Source organism: Pholcus phalangioides, unplaced genomic scaffold, assembly GCF_987345545.1.
Source record: "Pholcus phalangioides strain wild (caught in Gottingen) unplaced genomic scaffold, Ppha-v1.0 ptg000017l_1, whole genome shotgun sequence".
Lineage (NCBI taxonomy): Eukaryota > Metazoa > Arthropoda > Arachnida > Araneae > Pholcidae > Pholcus > Pholcus phalangioides.
The window spans coordinates 7,859,785-7,877,129 of NW_028301610.1; the positions used below are offsets into that span (position 1 = coordinate 7,859,785).

Genomic DNA, 17,345 nt, shown 5'->3' on the forward strand with positions numbered 1-17,345 from the left:
AGATGATGGAACCCACTGACACACACCTCTGGTTAAATCCTCTTCTAGGTTACACCATTTAAAATTTGGGGGGTGAATTGTACTGTGAGAGAGTAGTTCATACACACAGTATATACGGTATATTTAAGAAATAATTAAGGGAGAAATCAAAGGGATGAATCTATATGAACATTTTTGGATAAAATATTCTATATGTAACATTAGTCTTTCTGGATGTATGGCTTGATTTTAGTTGAGATGATTTTTCTGAATGTAGCCCACAGTCCTTTATATTCATGGATGGTTTCTTAAATTGTGTGTTTTTGAATGGCTCCTTTTCCAACACAATATATTTCCTATTGCATATAAAAAAAAAATTTCATACACACAGGTGAAGTTGACATTGCAACTAATTTTTTTAAAATCAAACATGCATCAAAAGTATTCACAAAATTTATTTGTTCAGATGCAGTAGCGTTTAATTCACAGTTACTCGACTTTTCACAAAGTATGATAAATATTGCCCATCCAGATATACATATTTCTTTTATCATTTCCATCTTCATGTGAATAATTCATCAAAAAATAATCACAAAGTAGATTTGGTTATTAAATACAGTATTTTACAATAGCTTATACTATAAAAGCTCGCTGTTCATTTTCTAAACCTATGTATTAATAAAGGTGTTGAAAGAAATGAGTATTTTTCCTACTCGGAAGCCTTTGGAGTAAGTTCTAATGCTGTTGAGAAAGTAATTCGGACCAGCATATACTTTAAAAGACCTTTACTCTTCAAACCTTATAACTTTTATTTGTGTTTTTTTTTTTTTTTTTTTGAAGAGTGAAATATAACTGTAAAGAGAGAATGTAGATTTGTTGTATTCAAAGGACCGCATTGTCCTTCAATAGTCATGTGCAGACAACTCAAATTGCCTTACTTCAGAAAATGCTGTATTGTGAGGACCACAGCATCATTTAGTACACAAATTTCATTTTTTTCCCAATATTCATGGCATCTTTTTGAACATTTTCTATTTTCATTATCTTCATTATGAGCCTTAGAACTAGCTCCAGATTCCTCTTAGTAGGGATTTTTATTTTCTAACACTTCTCTTCGAAATAGCCTATACTATATTCACAATTTCAAGTATGTATAGTTTTTAACTGATCCATCAACTATCTTTAAATGCTTCTAAAATAATAATGGCATAGATATGATAGGAGTAGAACTATTTTCATATTCGCCGTGGAAAAACTGTAGTGTCAAATTGCTACACTGTGTAATCTGGAAATATAAAGTAATAGAAGAGATCTGTAGAAAAAATTTATTTTTTTAGAAAGAAATATTACTTTTAAAAAATAATTTATTTTGCTTAGTTATTAATAAATGTGATGTTCATTTTTTACTCCAGTGGAATCATCTCAATAAGGTAAATATAATATATATTAGGTTTTTAAAGTTGAAGGTGACGCGAAATTCAACATAGTTCTCATGACAATCCAGAAGTCAAACAAACATGAGTCAATTTTTTCAATGTATGCTCCACGTAACTAAAGCTTCTGGTTTGAGAGAATCTCAATTAGCATATATACAAGGTGTATATAGCAAACAGGGAGTATGGCATTTTAGTGGCAAACCGTTGATCCTAGAGATATAGAGATCCTAGACATAGCTAGAAAAAGTATCAAAATGACATGTAGTACTCAGATATGTCATTCATGTTTCAAGTTGTTGTATAGTTATTAAAATAAAATAAAAAAGACTTTTTATACAGTCTCCATGTGCCCCAAAACCCAATTAGAAAATTGTTGCCCTGTCTCTCCTGATGCCAAAAAAATTCCATGTTTCTGGATTGAAACATGGAAACATCTCAATTGAGATATTCGAATTAGAAAAATGGAAGAAAGGTGAAAAAAATACAGCTCTATATATATAAATGCGGAAAAACCGTTTTACCCACATTTAACTCTGTTTTCCCAAATTTCCTCAGTTTTCCAAATTCAAATATCTCAGGGAATATTGCACTTACAAACATGGGATTTTTTTGGCATCAGGAAAGACAGGGCAACAACTTTCTAATTGGGTTTTGGGGCACATGGGGACTGTATAGAAAGTCTTTATTTTATTTTAATAACTATACAACAACTTTAAACAAGAATGGCATATATTTAATATTTGAGTACTACACGTTATTTGGAAATTTTTCCTAATTGGAAGTATACTTCTAGGGTCAACAGTTCACCAGTAAAATGCCATACCCCCCTGTGCAAACAGGGTATGGTATTTTTGTATCATCATTGTAGGATGCGAAAAGAAAAAAATTAGAGTTGCTGAAAGGGTTGAATAAGGAAAACTTAATCTAATTTGTGCAAAAGCAGTAAACATTGAGATCAGCCTAGTTTTTGGAGAAGGTGAGCTAATCTCCATTCCAATTGAATATTGACTCTCAAGCATACTCTGGCAGCGGTTGGAAGAACTATCCCACAGTACTATATTACGCTTGATAAAAGATGAATTTGGAGGGTTGAACATATCTTCCTTTGAATAGTAATGTTTTATACAGTTTATTACTCAGCTCATTTTCTCGGGGGAAAGAACAACTCGAAAGGCCAATATGATATAGACCAGTGTTTCTCAACTGCCGGGCCGCGAGAACATATTAATTACCCTTTCATTTTTCAAAGCATTTCCATGAACAATTGGTTTATTTCACCATTATGAAACATATTATTCGAATTTTTCAGTCTAAAAATCATACAAGGGGAACATGAAAAACCTTCCTATTGTTCCGGAACAAAGGCTTCCAGCCACAATTTTAAATTATAAGAATTTAGAAGATCCCTCTTCCCCTATATTGCATTAAAAATCCTTTGTTTTGTTGCAAGGCCCCAAGGAAGGTAAACGTATCGCTGGTCCCCCCCCCCCCCCCGAAACTAGTATTTTTAATTTCTTTTTTTTTTTTGCAGTTTTGAGTATGTCATCATGAAACCCGAGCAATACAGCAGGGGGGATGTTTTTCCATACTCTCCGTCCCTTTTCCCCAAAAATATCCTACTGCTTCAGGGATGTCTGTTGACAACCAGATGACCCTGTTGTTTGCGTGTTCATGGTTGTTCATGGTTTGTCATTGTCTGCACCACAGAAAATGCCCTGATGACAATAATGCCATAAAAAACTCGGTATCTGTAGAATTCCTTGGAGACTGGAAAAACATCTGTGCTACTCACCAGTGACCAAGCTGGATAACTTCAAAGGGGAGTAATTGTGAGTGATTAGGAATTTCTAAGCAATAGAAAACTACCTTTGACCATTGGACCTGTTATTTATGGCCAGCGGTAAAAACCTCTAGCAATCCTATTATAACAATTTAGTATATGTTCTCAGAAACGAACGAAGTATTTTACATATGTGTGGCAAATGTCAGCAACTAATCAGTGAAGCACCTGCTGTATACAGAAAATAGTGTGTTTTGAATCGGTCACCAAGGTGCACATAACTACTGGTGATAACTCGAATACTGTTTTCTTTGCCAGAAAGCAGTGAATTACATTGCAAGAGTTTTCGTTTTGATTTTTTTTTCCAGTGTCATATATTTCATTTGTTCAAATGATATGTTCACAAATCTAAGTTTTTATTAAAAAATAGAGAAAAGTTTTTAAGTTTTAGAGTAGAAAAATCGGGCCCTCAAAGTTTTGAAATTTATTAAGTTACACAATCTAACATAAGCATCTATCGTGAATATACCAAAAAGAGAGTGTTTTGCCCAAACAAAAATTTTCTGCTCTTCAGCGTACTTTTATGGTGAGTTACAATATAGACAATTTTTTTTATATCACAACCTTGTTTCTAGGTAAGACTAAAAGCTCGATTGTAAGATATATTTTACACTAAGTTATTAAAAAAATGCTAATAAATAAGTGTTGCGTCAATGTCAGTTCAAATAATTCAATTGCCCACTGTGAATGAAAATTTCATATTTTTGCACACTATGCTAAAATTGAATATTAAGACATTTCAATTGATTTTCGATCAATTGAATTTTCTAATGATGCAGAGGTGCAGAAATGAAAGAAAACACTGAGGGGGGGTGGCTCAAGCCCTTATGCAGGAGAGGGAGTGGAGTGTTGTATTGTATATTGATTATTGAGGGCTTAGCCGCCTCGTAAAATTTATTGGGGTGCTCAAACAGCCTCAGTACCCAGGTTCCAAAATACTTGGTTTTCTGTGGTTCCTAACTTCAAGGAGCGAATGCGAGCCGGTCTCCCGTTTAAAAAGTCTCGCCACAGAGAGCAAGAGACCTACAAACAGTACAAATGTAATTCAATCATAACATCACTCACTTCGCTTCTGAAATATCGATGGCAGCACTGAAAAATCAAACACAACACTGCATACACACTCAGGCTATTAGGTACAAACACACATTTACACTTCCGGCACAACTCACTAGGTAGTAAATCGTCCATAGATGACAGACCTGAGTTGTGCTCAGTTTGAAAGAGAAAATTAAAAGTACCCAGGTTCGGCGCCTAAGCAATGAGGATGTTTACTGCAGTTGCTGATGAAACGCTTTGTTTATGTTTTGACTTCTGCACGTTATTAATACATTATCATGCATTACCAAAAAACAAAATGTTACATCACTCCGTAAGATAATAATGGATTCAATTCATTAAAATGGTTATAATTAATCAGTCGATTAAAAGGAATTAAATTCATTATTCAATTAAAGGGGGGTTTAATTAATTGATTAAATGTATGTTTAATTAATTTATTAAATGTATTTTTAATTAATTGATTAAATGTATTTTAATTAATCAGATAATTGGATTGCAATTAAAAGATAATTGTTTTTTTTTATCAATTATTAACTTATAAACAAGTAAGCTATTCCAAACCGGGCTGTAGACTCATAGAAATTTGATTCACCGGGCCGCGATTCCAAAAGGTTGAGAACCACTGATGTAAACTATGTCAATCCCTTATAGGCACCTTCGTTAACTTATAAGGTTTTAGTTCGAAACCTACTCTTTTGAAATTTATTGGCAGTTTCCTCTGCTCATAGAAAAGTGGTGAGTTGAAAAATCTGAATTGTAATAAATGACAATAGCTAATCACTAAACGGCTTTCTGGTTATTATGCCGAGGTGAACAGGAAAAAAAATTGTTCCCAGTGGAGAGGAACAACACTTTTTTCCTGTTCACCTCGACATAATACCCAGAAAGCCTATTGATTTCAATACCATCAATGTTTAACAGATGGCTTAACACAAGATCATAAACAAATCATGTTCATGAACTTTTTTGGGGAGGGAAAACGATTCCTTTTTAGTGTGTATAAATATACTGTTAAAATCTCCTGTTCAGAATCTGTGTTACTGATTGGTTCTCATGGGCGGACATACTGGGAAGGTGCTTCCCCCCCCCCCCGCGTCAAAGGTGGAGTCGACTGATCTAATGTATATATGAATTGACATCATCATCACCGTGCCCCCCAAACTTCCAAGTCTATCTCCGCGTATGTTGGTTCTAGAACGGATATCTCGGGTATTTTTAGCTTATGGAAGGTAGAAGAGATACATATTCCCCCCCCCCCCCTAACCAGTATTAATGTAGAGCTTTTATTGCAAAAACGTTTTTGGAAATAAAAATGCGTTTGAATACTGTATCAGCAGAAGCACTGCATGCCTCAAATATAACATTTAAAAATGTAAACAACTCTCTGTGCTCCTTCCAAAATTATGTTAATTGGATAACTGTCAGAATATTATGTAATTGTGATAGTCTCAACTTACCAACGACTTCGTTTTTTAGTCGACTTGCGAGGGATTTCCGGAAGGCTAAAGTTTGAGGATCGATGCTTTCACTACTTTCTTGTCGCAAAATTTTTCGTGCAGCTTTAGCGGATTTTGGCCTTTGCTCGCTTCTTTCATAAGTTGAAAGGTTTTTACTTCTTTCTTGTCGTTTCATTGCTAAAAGTTTATCTCTTTGTTGTCGTAAATAATTTTGACGTCGTTCCATGTCAATGGGTGTTATTTCCATCTATAAAAAGAAAATTGAAGAAAATTTACAATCTATAAGCTTAAACAAGTATGAAGATTTATAAAATTCTGTATCATGAACGTCTACTGAGACACCTTAAAGCCAAGTCAAGGACTGAATATCATTTATAGCATGTCTGTCTTAGTTTAATGTTAGATATAGGCCCGAAGCTAAGCTATCCGCCCAATGAGCCCATCATGTCAGATAAAATGAACGAATTGCCATCCATAATTAAGCCCTTCCCATACAAATGCAAGACATCTCTTGTATAAGAGTAGCTGGAAAAAAGCTGGAGTTCGCTCTCTCACTGTTTTTTCCCTCATATCATCGTGACGTTTCGTTGGTAGGTATCACATACACATATGTGGAAAGGGGAAAATGGCAAACCTGCTCCACTCATCTTTGTTTCTTTTATTTCCTGAATGTTAACAAAGATATTCGTATCTGATATATATTGCTGGTACTTCAACTATACATCATCCAAATTTGTTCCCAAAAGCCTGTACTCAAAGGCGCTAAATGCGTCAGTGATCCGAAAGAGGTCTCAATACACTGCGTTTTATTGTGCTCGAGCAGTTTATAATCATCCAGACAATTTCTATAATTTTTAAAATATTGATTGTAACTAATATGATTCATTAGTCGAATTATCGAACTTAACTGGTCTACTTTTGTGCCTCCCTGACAGGATTTCTTTTATTCCTTCAAGAACGAGAATGGACTTTGATATGTCACGTGATTTTGGAAATTCTTGGTTTTTTTTTTAAAATCCACCTTAACCCTTTCCGCGGTTTTATAAATTTCACTGATCCGCATTATAGCTGGCACAGGTTGGGTAACCAAACCCTCAGTAAAATGCCGCATTTTTTTTTGAAAAAGCTTTTTTTTCCGATTTTGTGTGCCTGTGATAGTACCCTCAACCCCGAGAACAACAAACCCGAGGGAAAGAAATATTCTTTTTATATCATTTACACTATACGCATATTCCTTTACTATTCCAAACTGAAGGGGAAAAAAAGTAGATTTCAAACACATCTCGTTCCTTCTCTTATCAAAGTGTTTACAGAAGCTGGTTGCGCCAACTGATAATTGATCGACTGGTTTGCGGGAAGGAAAACATTACCACCTCAAGGAGGCGAAATATCTCGGTATTGCCGAAATACAAAGTATTAAGTTAGATATCTCAAAGGTTGAAAACCAGTTTAGTGCAGCGTATCAAATCTTTCTCTTTTAGTGGCTTCAGCTATGGTTTGGCTCGTGAAAGAATTGAATACCGTTAGAGGCCTAAGTGAAATCAAATTGTGTACCAATCAAAACATAGTTCATTATTATTATTGGAGAAGTTATCTTTGATTAATGTTTATATTATGGAACATTTAAAAAAGTATGGTTAAATTTGTTACTCGGTTTATAGTGCTTTCTTGATCTGCTCCATCTGACCATGGTCTTTGTTGCGAAATCGGAGTATCACTTTCTGGTGGTTTTGTTACACTACAGAACGATGAACTGCTTTTTAGATGCGCAGAAGAATCTTGTACATTCAAACTTCCAGTGGAAGATTCATTAGAAGACGTTTCATTTGCTTCTCTCGATGCAACATCATCGATAAATCGATCTTGTTCCGCAGAACTTTCATGAGGCGAGGATACTGTTTGAGCAATGGCTATTAAAGTTGATGGTGATAACGTTTTTGGTGCAGTGTTTGTATCTACATTTTCATCGTTATCTGTTGAAGAAATGTTATCTTCTGCTGATAAATTTTCATTTGGCTCCTTTTCATCGTCTGCGATTGGAGAAGGATTGGGTGTACGAGGTACTTCCGGAGAAAAGGATGTTACATCGGTCGAATCACGAACTTCTTTCAATGACATTTGCATGGCCTAAATTGAAATAAAATATGTGTTTTTTCAACAGCTAACTTTAACATGACCAGAAATTTTTAAAACAGCTGTAGTTTTTGTGTTCAGGCACATTGAAATCACCAACATGATCATACATAGTCAAACTATATGTTGTGACTCGGTATATAAAGAAGATTAAGTACACTTTATAAATATGTTTCGATTAAAACTAGAGTGATCATATGACCTGTATTTCCAGGAGCATTCCCGTATTTTACAACATAGGCGGAGAGACTTCAAACGCTGGGGGACAAGATGATGATGATGTCAATTCATATATATACATATACAATAGATCACAGTCGGCTCATGCATTGACGTGCCTCCCCCCCCCCCGTATCTCCGCCTATGTTCTATGTTGGCCATCCGAATTGTTTTTGTAAAAATATCCCATTATTTACCGTATTTTCAACAAAGCTTACTTGAATTTCCATTATTTACCGAAATCAGGAATTGGAATTATTTTCCCAATTTATTAATTCTATTATAATGACTATGACTAAAAATATAATATTCATCTCACGTATTTTTCACGTTTCAACGTTTTTCTCTTGACTAACATTTTAATCCACTGCGATTTGCTGTAGCACTTCGTTACCCGCCAATTGTCAAATTTTCAGTGATTTTAGTCACAATTGGCAGTTTTGCTTACCTATGGAGATTTTCTGTATTTTCCCGTATATTTGGGATCCCAAATTCCCGTATTTTTCTCGAAGAAATGCGGTCAGCTTGATTAAAACCAAATCTTTTAGTAGCGATTGAATGATCAAGCACGACAAATTTTTATAAATGAATTAGTTGAATCGTATATGGTAGGGCCATGTACAGATGAGAGAGAGAATATTTTTATATGAAGAAATTAAGTAATCTCATTATATATAATTCATAGCTCACCAAATTCAATAGTTCTTTTTCTTTCTGCCTCTGTGTTTCTAAACGACTTCTTTCTTCGAGAGCTTGCTCTAATGCCGTCTGATCATCATTTGAAACGTTATCATTAGTTTTTTTGTTTGCTTCTGATTCCTGCTCCAGAACAGCTTTTCTAAAATAATTAAGAAATTATATTCGAGATAAATCTCGTGAGTATTATTCCATTACAGATTTTGAAATGTACAAGGAAATACTCTATGTGTATCCTCCTCAAAAATCTGGAAATTAAATGGGGGCGGTTGTTCAGGTCTATAGATTCAAATTCTAGCACGTGTGCATATTAACAAACTTTACATTCATACGACTGAGGACATTTAAACTCCCGTTATTGGCCACAATAAGGGATGAAGGAAAGCAATTCATCACTTTCGACGGAGTTCATGGTGAAGTTCAAGTTGAAGATATGTATATAGAATGCTTTTTTTTTACTTTCTCGCGAATCGTAAACATTTCTTCGAATTTCATCTTTTTTTTAAATTTCACAGTCTCATTTTCTAATTCATAAAAAGAAAGTGCCTGCATCCTGCAACTACGAGAGAAAAGTAAAAAAAAAACACGATAGGCATAATAGGGGTAAAAAAAACGTCATTCTACCTTCGTCGCTCAGTCACTCATTGCAACCAATCACGAGAGTATATAAAAATTGACTCCTTACTCTTCTATAAAGTTTGTTAATACGCAGCCCGGACATGGTTGCTCTTGCCTACTTGTTTCTAATCGGCTCGATAAAATTATATTGAAAGCAGTAATTTAAACTGATTCTAAACCAGTGTTTCGTTTAACTCTTGGGTGGCAGTGAAGTAAGTATCTTGAGATCGGGCACTATAGCGTTCAGGGTCGTCTTAAAAACATCATGGGCTCCCGTGCCAAGTGATTTTTCTGAGGCCCTACCTGGAAAATTTTAGAAAACTTCAACTAATTCTAATTTTTCTGAGCCCCCCCCCCCGGGCCGGGCCTGGGTCGGGCCCTTGCGTTAAGACGGTGGTGCTAGTGTGACCACACGGAATGTAGTTTCAGTCATTACCACAATAATTATGACATAAAATATATGGAAGGCAATTTGACGTATAAACCTTATTATTTCTTTCATGATGTCTTCTTCTTCTTCATTGGGTGTATTGCGCTCATCGGTAGGTTCCATGAACTCAGGAGAAAGCCCATATTTTTGGGCCAGTACTTCAAGTGCTTGAAGCTGCAGCTCCAAATTCTTTTGCGTCATCATCCTACGGAAAATCTCGAAGTCATCCGCTGCCCATACTTGCTCAAAAAGATTCTGCGAAACATTTTCATGATAAACTGCATGAGGATAATAACCAACTCTGATTTCATATATGAAATGCCAATTTCTTACTATAAGATTATTTTTTATGACATATTTGAAATTTTAATTACTTACCTGATGAAATTGAGTTAAAGCTTTTTTAGATGCAACACAACAAGCTTTTTCGAATTGTTCCGGTGTGATTTGAATATCTTCCATATAACTTCCGAGCATAAAATCAACCTAAGGAAAGTGGATACAGAATATCTGATTTAATCAATCTTAATGACCGATGTCGAACAAATCATCAATTTATAAATGGATGCATTTTCCACCCTGTACAATTGTCACTAGCCACTGTTATTATAAGATCACCAGATGTCCATAATTAACCTTTTGTGGTCCTATGACGAGGTCGACTCGATATAGGTCTGCATCAGGAAACAACGGTACTTCATGGTTACAACGGCCCCTTACGATAACAGGAAGGCCCCCTGTGAATCTCAGCAGAACTTATAAGCTATACCAGCGGTGGTTCTCAACCTTTTTTGACCCACTGAGCCCTTTCCAGTATATAATTTCTATGGCGGAGCCCCCGTAGGCCTATTTTTTATTTATTCATCAAAGTTACTGACTTATTTTTATTATTCAAAAATATTAATAATTATTTTTTCCAAATTTACTGGTTTTTTTCTTATTTTCCTTGAACAGCCGCGGAGCCCCTGGGAGTTCACACGGAGCCCTTAGGGCTCCGCGCAGCACCAGTTGAGAAGCGCTGAGCTATACAAAAACTGCAAAGGCACAAACATTCAGGGGACTTCCTCATTGCGGAGGCGCCCTATAAAGTACGAACTGTACCAACGAAGTGCCGAAAAAACCTCCAGACCACAAAGGGTTAAAGTGAGATTAATATTATATTTTACTGCATTTATAAAATGAAATTGTAAGTAAAATATATTTTAATTATCTTTTGTCAACCGGAAAATTTCATTCAACATGAAATATTTCATTCTGCTTTTATAAGTCTGATTTTTCTATCTCAAAATATAAAGAAACGGTCTATTGTTGGGTTTTTATCTCCTTGGAGTTTTTTTTCTGATTTTTTTGGACTTGATTTAACCTTGGCTTTGTGACATACGTTCACGGTCTAGTAATGCATGACCATCTCTTCTATTTGGTCGCTAGGAAATTTTGATGGTTGGAAACGCACAAAGCCAAAAAAGAAAATAGATCTTCGATCGGAATGCGACTCTAACGGCATTCGTTGCCCGAACCATAATTACTAGGCAACATTTATTCATTTACTGAGAATGACAATTCTCGTAATGTAAACAAGCGTTCTAATGTACTAATGGTAAAAAGGTATAAGTTTCTTATATGACTTTTTTTTCCTTATTATAATCACAAAGACAGGTGGAGGACTAAAATACAAGTTAAAGTGAGAGAAAAAACTTCGTGAGAATCTCGCGCGATAGAAGTGAAACAAAGGTAGGATGTTTTACCTACTAGGTTACTAAACAAAAAACTACTAAAAACTTTTAATAAAAACCTACTGTGTTGTTACCCAACTAGGCTGTTTTATCTAATAACCAACTATAGGCGGAGATACACTTGAAAGTCTGGGGGGGCACGATGACGATGACGTCAATTCATATATACGCATATACATTAGATCAGTCGACTCCACCTTTGATGCTGGGCGAAGATAGGGGGCATGCCCCCCCCCCCCGTATCTTCGCCCATGCAACCAACTTCTAAACTAGTTGATTTGTACTAGCTGAAATGAGATATAAAAACTCTTTTGATTCCTAAAAATATCGCGTCATTAAAGCCGGGTTTTCCTAGGAGCAGGTCTCTACAGCATTTGCAGCGTGAAAACACTGATTGGTAAAAAAACCTGAATTTCAAGTTTTTAACCAATCAGCGTTTTCACGCTGCACACGGTGCAGGTAACCTGCTCCTAGGAAAACCCGGCTTAAGGGTTAAATGGAAGTTTGATGCGCTTGTAAATCTGGTCTGGTGGTTCTGGTTGTAAATCTCACGAACTCAAAGTTGCGAAATGATGCAAGTCGAAGCATGACTTTGATGTCACTGATCTAGACAAAATTAATTGGTATTAAGAGGTGCGGGAAGTGTATATGCAGCTTGAGTGCTCGGTTCGAGCTTAATATAGGAGATTTTGAATTCGGAATATACTAATCTCACACACACAGAATGGTTTCACAAAATACTGTGGGTGCTTGAGCACTGCAATCCCCGCTCTGACACCACTGTTGGGATCCCTGAGAATCTAACCCAGGGCCTTGAATCAAAGACAGGCATGGCTCCCACATCTTGGATCAGGGCCTCTAGGCTGGAATCTTTTGTGGGCCCCCTGGTCAGACTTTTTATGGGCCCTTCTATAGTTAATTTTATAGCGCAAAAAAACAAAAAAATTATGATAATTGTCTCGAGTCCCAGGGCTAGAGCCCTGTCAGCCCCGCCCTTGTGGGGGGCCATGAAGAGAACGCTCAAAAATGATTAGAAAACGAATTTTTTCATAAATTTGAATTTTCATCCTCTCATTGCTGTTAGACACAAGTATTAGTTTTTTTTTCTAAATTTTAGTCTCAATTAACTATTTTTTAGTGTAAATTACAATAAAAAATGCAGTTATTCTTATATGCGTACTAAATGAAAAGTGACGAATTATTTTTTTAATGATGGCATGATGAAAGATGAAATCTAGTTGCCTCGGGCCGCAAAAAATCAGGTCTTTAGAAAAATTCATATTTCATGAAATCTCTGTGCAAACGAACGTCATGTGTAGTATGTTTCAAACATTTTCATAAAACCTGGGTTTAGGTATTACGTGGCAAGAAAACAACGTAAGCTAACATTGATTAAGAGTTGCAGACCCGGTGAGTTATCACATTGACGAGCATCCTATTAAACTATTTTTTTAAGGCTGGCAATAACGTTGGACCTCGTGTATAAAACTGTGGTCTGTCTACAAAAATGGCAGATGTCGTACCAATACAGTTCTGATCAACCAAACAATTCTTGCTTGATTATAATTTACTAATCACTACCAATTCAGTAACTAGTTTGTGATTATAATTGAATTTGAGAAATGCGTATTTTTCAAAAAAAATCCCCAAACTCGCGCTACTCGAGTTCGCGTTATTCTGGGTCGCATAAGTAGGAGTTGTTATTATGTACACTCTCCCCACCTCTCCAAAACAACTTTCTTTTATTCACCTTAACCCGGCCGAGGATCTATTAACATACCCCAACCACTCATCGGTACTTTATCACACACCAGTTATTCTACGGAACCGGATCTAAGGGAAACGAAAGCCTTTCCGTTTCACTTTTCATGTCGGCGTTCTTTCCCTCACAAAATTTCACTGCTATGCCTCGCTAAAGAAGTTTCACTTCAAAAAACGAGTGTGAAGTCCAATATTTGAACATGCTATACAAAAATAGCAGGCAGCGGCCACATGTTGCAAGGTTGTTGTGGAAAAGAAAAAAAAAATTGGAAAAATCACTGAGTTTAACTCATTAAAAAATGGCCCAAGTCCATTTAAATACTTAAATAAATATTCACGAGTTGGAAACACGTTAAAAATATCCGAAAAGCGATGTTTGCACGGCTCCTACAACCGCTACTACTACTTAATCGTACATGCACCTCGTACACGTTCCTCTACAGAATTTCTAACGAATTTGAACATGCCGGGACGTGAGTGTGCGTGTTGTGAACCTAATGTGAAGTTTGTTTATGTGTAAAAAAAATTCTAAAATCTGCCATCAAACTATGAGTGAAGTGCAATGATTGAATAATTGTACCGTTATGTGTAGGCCTGCTGCTCTCTCTGTGGCGCGACAACCACGACAACTACTACAGGCTCTTTACAATTCTGTAGATAAACATGACTAGAGGCGTACGCAGAAGTGGGGGCATAGGGGGCTCATGCCTTCCCCCGAGACAACCAATAATTAAAAAAAAATTCAAATATTTTCGTGAAAAAAATTACAACATCGAAAGAAAGTATCTTTTATATGCTAATTTACTCAATTTCTGTCAATTTGAAAGCTTGTCAAAGGTTGGTAACTCGAAATTTCTCTGGAAGAAATTCCGTGTGTTGAAGACCCCCCCCCCCCCAAACCTTTCGTGTTCCTCCTAAAGTCAATGCTGTGTACGCCCCTTAATATGACATAATTTGCTAGAGCTTATTTCCCCCTATTTCCCAGGAAAATACACGTGATTGTTGCTGATTTTTTGTTATAGTCTTCTTCCGAAAGAAAATGTGGTGCATTTTGTGATGAAAATCGATAGACCATAGCTTAATTTTTCCCAAAGGCAGTTCCCAATACTTTGGACACAGTTAAAGAATCTAAAACTACCTTTTATATAAGCAACTCCGTCTTCCAACATGCAAATTATCAGCTTTTCGAGGTCATTAGAAAGATATATAGGCTATTCTAGAGGCTATATCTTAGTGCTTTAGAAAAAGTTATAATGGTGAAAAACCGGTTGTGTGTGTGTGTGTGCATCATTTTTTTGTGCATTGTCTGGTTACCCTGCAACTGCGCAAACATTATTTCATTTGCATATTTCGAGCCAATACATTTTTTTAGAACAATGATCGAACACTTATCTCTTACGAAAGTGCTGATCGAATACATTTTCCTTGGGTGTTGCCAGTTCATGAACTGATTTTCAAGGTCAAATTGTAATAAATTTATGATTTTTTTTTCATTTATTCCGTATTTAGAATGATTTTTTTCACCAAAAATTTTCACTCGGAGAAAAAAAAAGAATTATTTTTTATTTATTTATTTATTTTTGAGTTTTAAACGTACCATGCTATGTTTTTGTACATGATTAAACAATTTCTGCTAGGGGTAGTATTTCTATATTTGAACCGTTTTGATATAGGTGTATAAGTCTTTGAGTGTTCAAAGTGATATATTCAGGTTTCTAATTCTATTTCTTATACATATTATACATTTTTAATTTCATGTTCTACATCGTATTTCATTATAATAAAATATCATTTTTAATAATTTTATGGGTAGGATAATATTCTCGAATGAATCAGAGTTTGTACACCCATGCAATGATGTTATTAACATTATCGAAGTGTTATTTTTTTGAGTGTAACCATAGATGAGGGCGCGGTAGCCCAGGTCGATAAGATACTCGCCTAAAGTACCAAAGGATGTTTAGAGGTGTCGCGAGTTCGGTACCCGGTTCGTCCTTGTCAAAAAACGTTCCTGACACAGGATACAACAAAAACGGCGACATGACCGCAGAAAAAATTGCTACCGCAGGGAGTCCCACATCGAGGGGTTAGCGCACTAACCTCTCGATGAGTATAAAAAAGAAGCCGGCCATTCGGAACCGGCAATAAATCGTAGGTCCCGGTCTAATTAGCCCTCGTGTGCAGAAAATGACCGTAGTGCGACAAAAATGGTAATCATAGATGACTTACTAGATTCTTGTAGTGATCGTGAATTTTTCGAAATTCTTCTTCATTTTCCGCTCCTGGCTCAAACACTGAAACAAGGGGGGGGGGGAAATATTGCAATCACTTTTTTTTTAAATTACAACGGTTGAAAATTAAATATATATATATATAAGATAAGACAACCATAAGTATTCTTTATGGGCATTGTATAATATTTTATCATGTGTATATATTGTTTGTAATTTGTGTTAATTGCATTTTTAATTGGGTTGCTGTATTTTTGAAACATATGACAACCATATTTTTATGGGCATCTTTTTATCAGCCACCTCGTTGGGCATTTTGCCTGTTGTGGCGTTGTATTTGTATTTGTATTTGTATTTTAAATATTCTGACATTCGGACTTTTGCAAAATTAGCAGTAAAATTGCTTATACAGTAAATACGTAGTTTTTTCAGGCAACAAAAACAGTGAGGAATATTTGGTTGTTTCTGAAAGGAAAATTTCGTGGGTATTTATTGCCTTTATCGCGCATAGTCTTGAGATATACATTTTTATTTCAATGCATACTTAATGACATATACCGTATCGTATTTTCTGACCGTATAAGACACACTTTTTGATTTTGAAAATGGGTTGAAATCACTTTACATCTTTTACGCAAACTTGAAAGTTTGATTGAGTTCGCAAAAAGTGTATAAAAATGGATACGGTATGGATATGGCAAAAAATACGGTCATGTCCCTAACATCAGTGAGCTAGACTAGGTCAGGTACTTTCCCTGAGCCCTAAATATTAATTTTCTATCAAATTAGTTAGGTAATTTTTTAAAAAATATGTAAGGCCACAAAGCCCTGTCAGTCTCTTGATGGAGTCATGAACAGTGGTATCTTAACGGATAGGTAAACGGGGCTCGGGCCTACTGTGGCTAGGGATATGTTATTTGTCTAATCAGACATTAATGTGAGTTGATGAACTAAACTGGTTGCAACTTGATTCATTCATGAGAGAGCATTAAATTATTATCAAACCCTAATTACTCAAGTGTAATAAATAGGTTATTAGAGATACTGTGATATGACATGTGTGTGTCTATCTTAAAAATCGGCAATGAATGACTCTCTAGCAATCTATACTGCATGCGTATACAAGATTGAAACCTCTATGAAGGACCAACCGAATAAAAGGACCACCATCCTATTGGACCAATTTTTTTTTCTTCGGAATTTTTTTTTATGTTTTGATATTATTTCACCTCTCTAAAAGACCAGTTTTCCGAGGATTGGAGGAATACTTCTCACGACACGAATTCTCAACCTGTGTTCCGCGGAGCCCTTAGGTCTCCGTATGTACTTCCCAGGAGTTTCGTGGCTGCGCCAGGACAATAAAATTAATCATTAAATTTATGAATAAATAAAAACAGAAGCCTACAAGGCTCCGTCATCGAAATTATAGACTAAAAAGAGCTCCGCGAATTAAAAAGCAATTGAGTGTACCACTGCCTTATATATATATATATATAGAGACGTTTTTTTTGGTGAATTTATTTATGAACTTTTTTCTTAATTTTGAATTTAAATCGAATAAGTAAATACTAAAATCACGAGTTGATTTTTCTAGCTAAAAATTAAAAAATTTCATTAACTTACCTACAGATTTCTGCTCAATAAATGTTAAAACCGGGATATTCCAGACCGGTCCTTTCAGGAATTCGACAAGAGAATCGAAAACCCATTCCAAATTATCGTCCTCAGCCATCTCAAATTTTCAGGTGAA

At 35.6% G+C, this 17,345-nt stretch overlaps 1 protein-coding gene across 2 annotated transcripts; it reads right to left on the reverse strand.

Moving 5' to 3' along the window:
- Nucleotides 1-208: 208 nt before the first annotated feature.
- Nucleotides 209-17,345, reverse strand: LOC149072182 (uncharacterized). Of its 2 annotated transcripts, none has more exons than XM_089246195.1 (8): nt 17,219-17,345; nt 15,594-15,658; nt 10,249-10,356; nt 9,926-10,125; nt 8,817-8,964; nt 7,425-7,901; nt 5,775-6,021; nt 209-335 (listed from the first exon to the last, which is right to left on the reverse strand). In XM_089246195.1, exons 1-8 carry the CDS (start codon nt 17,325-17,327, stop codon nt 274-276), a joined length of 1,416 nt encoding a protein of 471 aa, XP_089102321.1. In that variant the 5' UTR covers nt 17,328-17,345; the 3' UTR covers nt 209-273. The 2 variants fall into 2 exon arrangements, with proteins under 2 accessions (XP_089102321.1, XP_089102322.1); XM_089246196.1 differs by lacking the exon at nt 209-335 and adding an exon at nt 422-1,264.

Coding starts and splice junctions, on each gene's coding strand:
- LOC149072182 (XM_089246195.1), bottom strand. CDS start 17,327: ATGGCTGAGGACGATAATTTGGAATGGGTTTTCGATTCTCTTGTCGAA. Junction 10,126..10,248: donor CTTTAACTCAATTTCATCAG/GTAAGTAATTAA, acceptor AATGTTTCGCAG/AATCTTTTTGAGCAAGTATG. Junction 8,965..9,925: donor ATCATGAAAGAAATAATAAG/GTTTATACGTCA, acceptor TAATTATTTTAG/AAAAGCTGTTCTGGAGCAGG.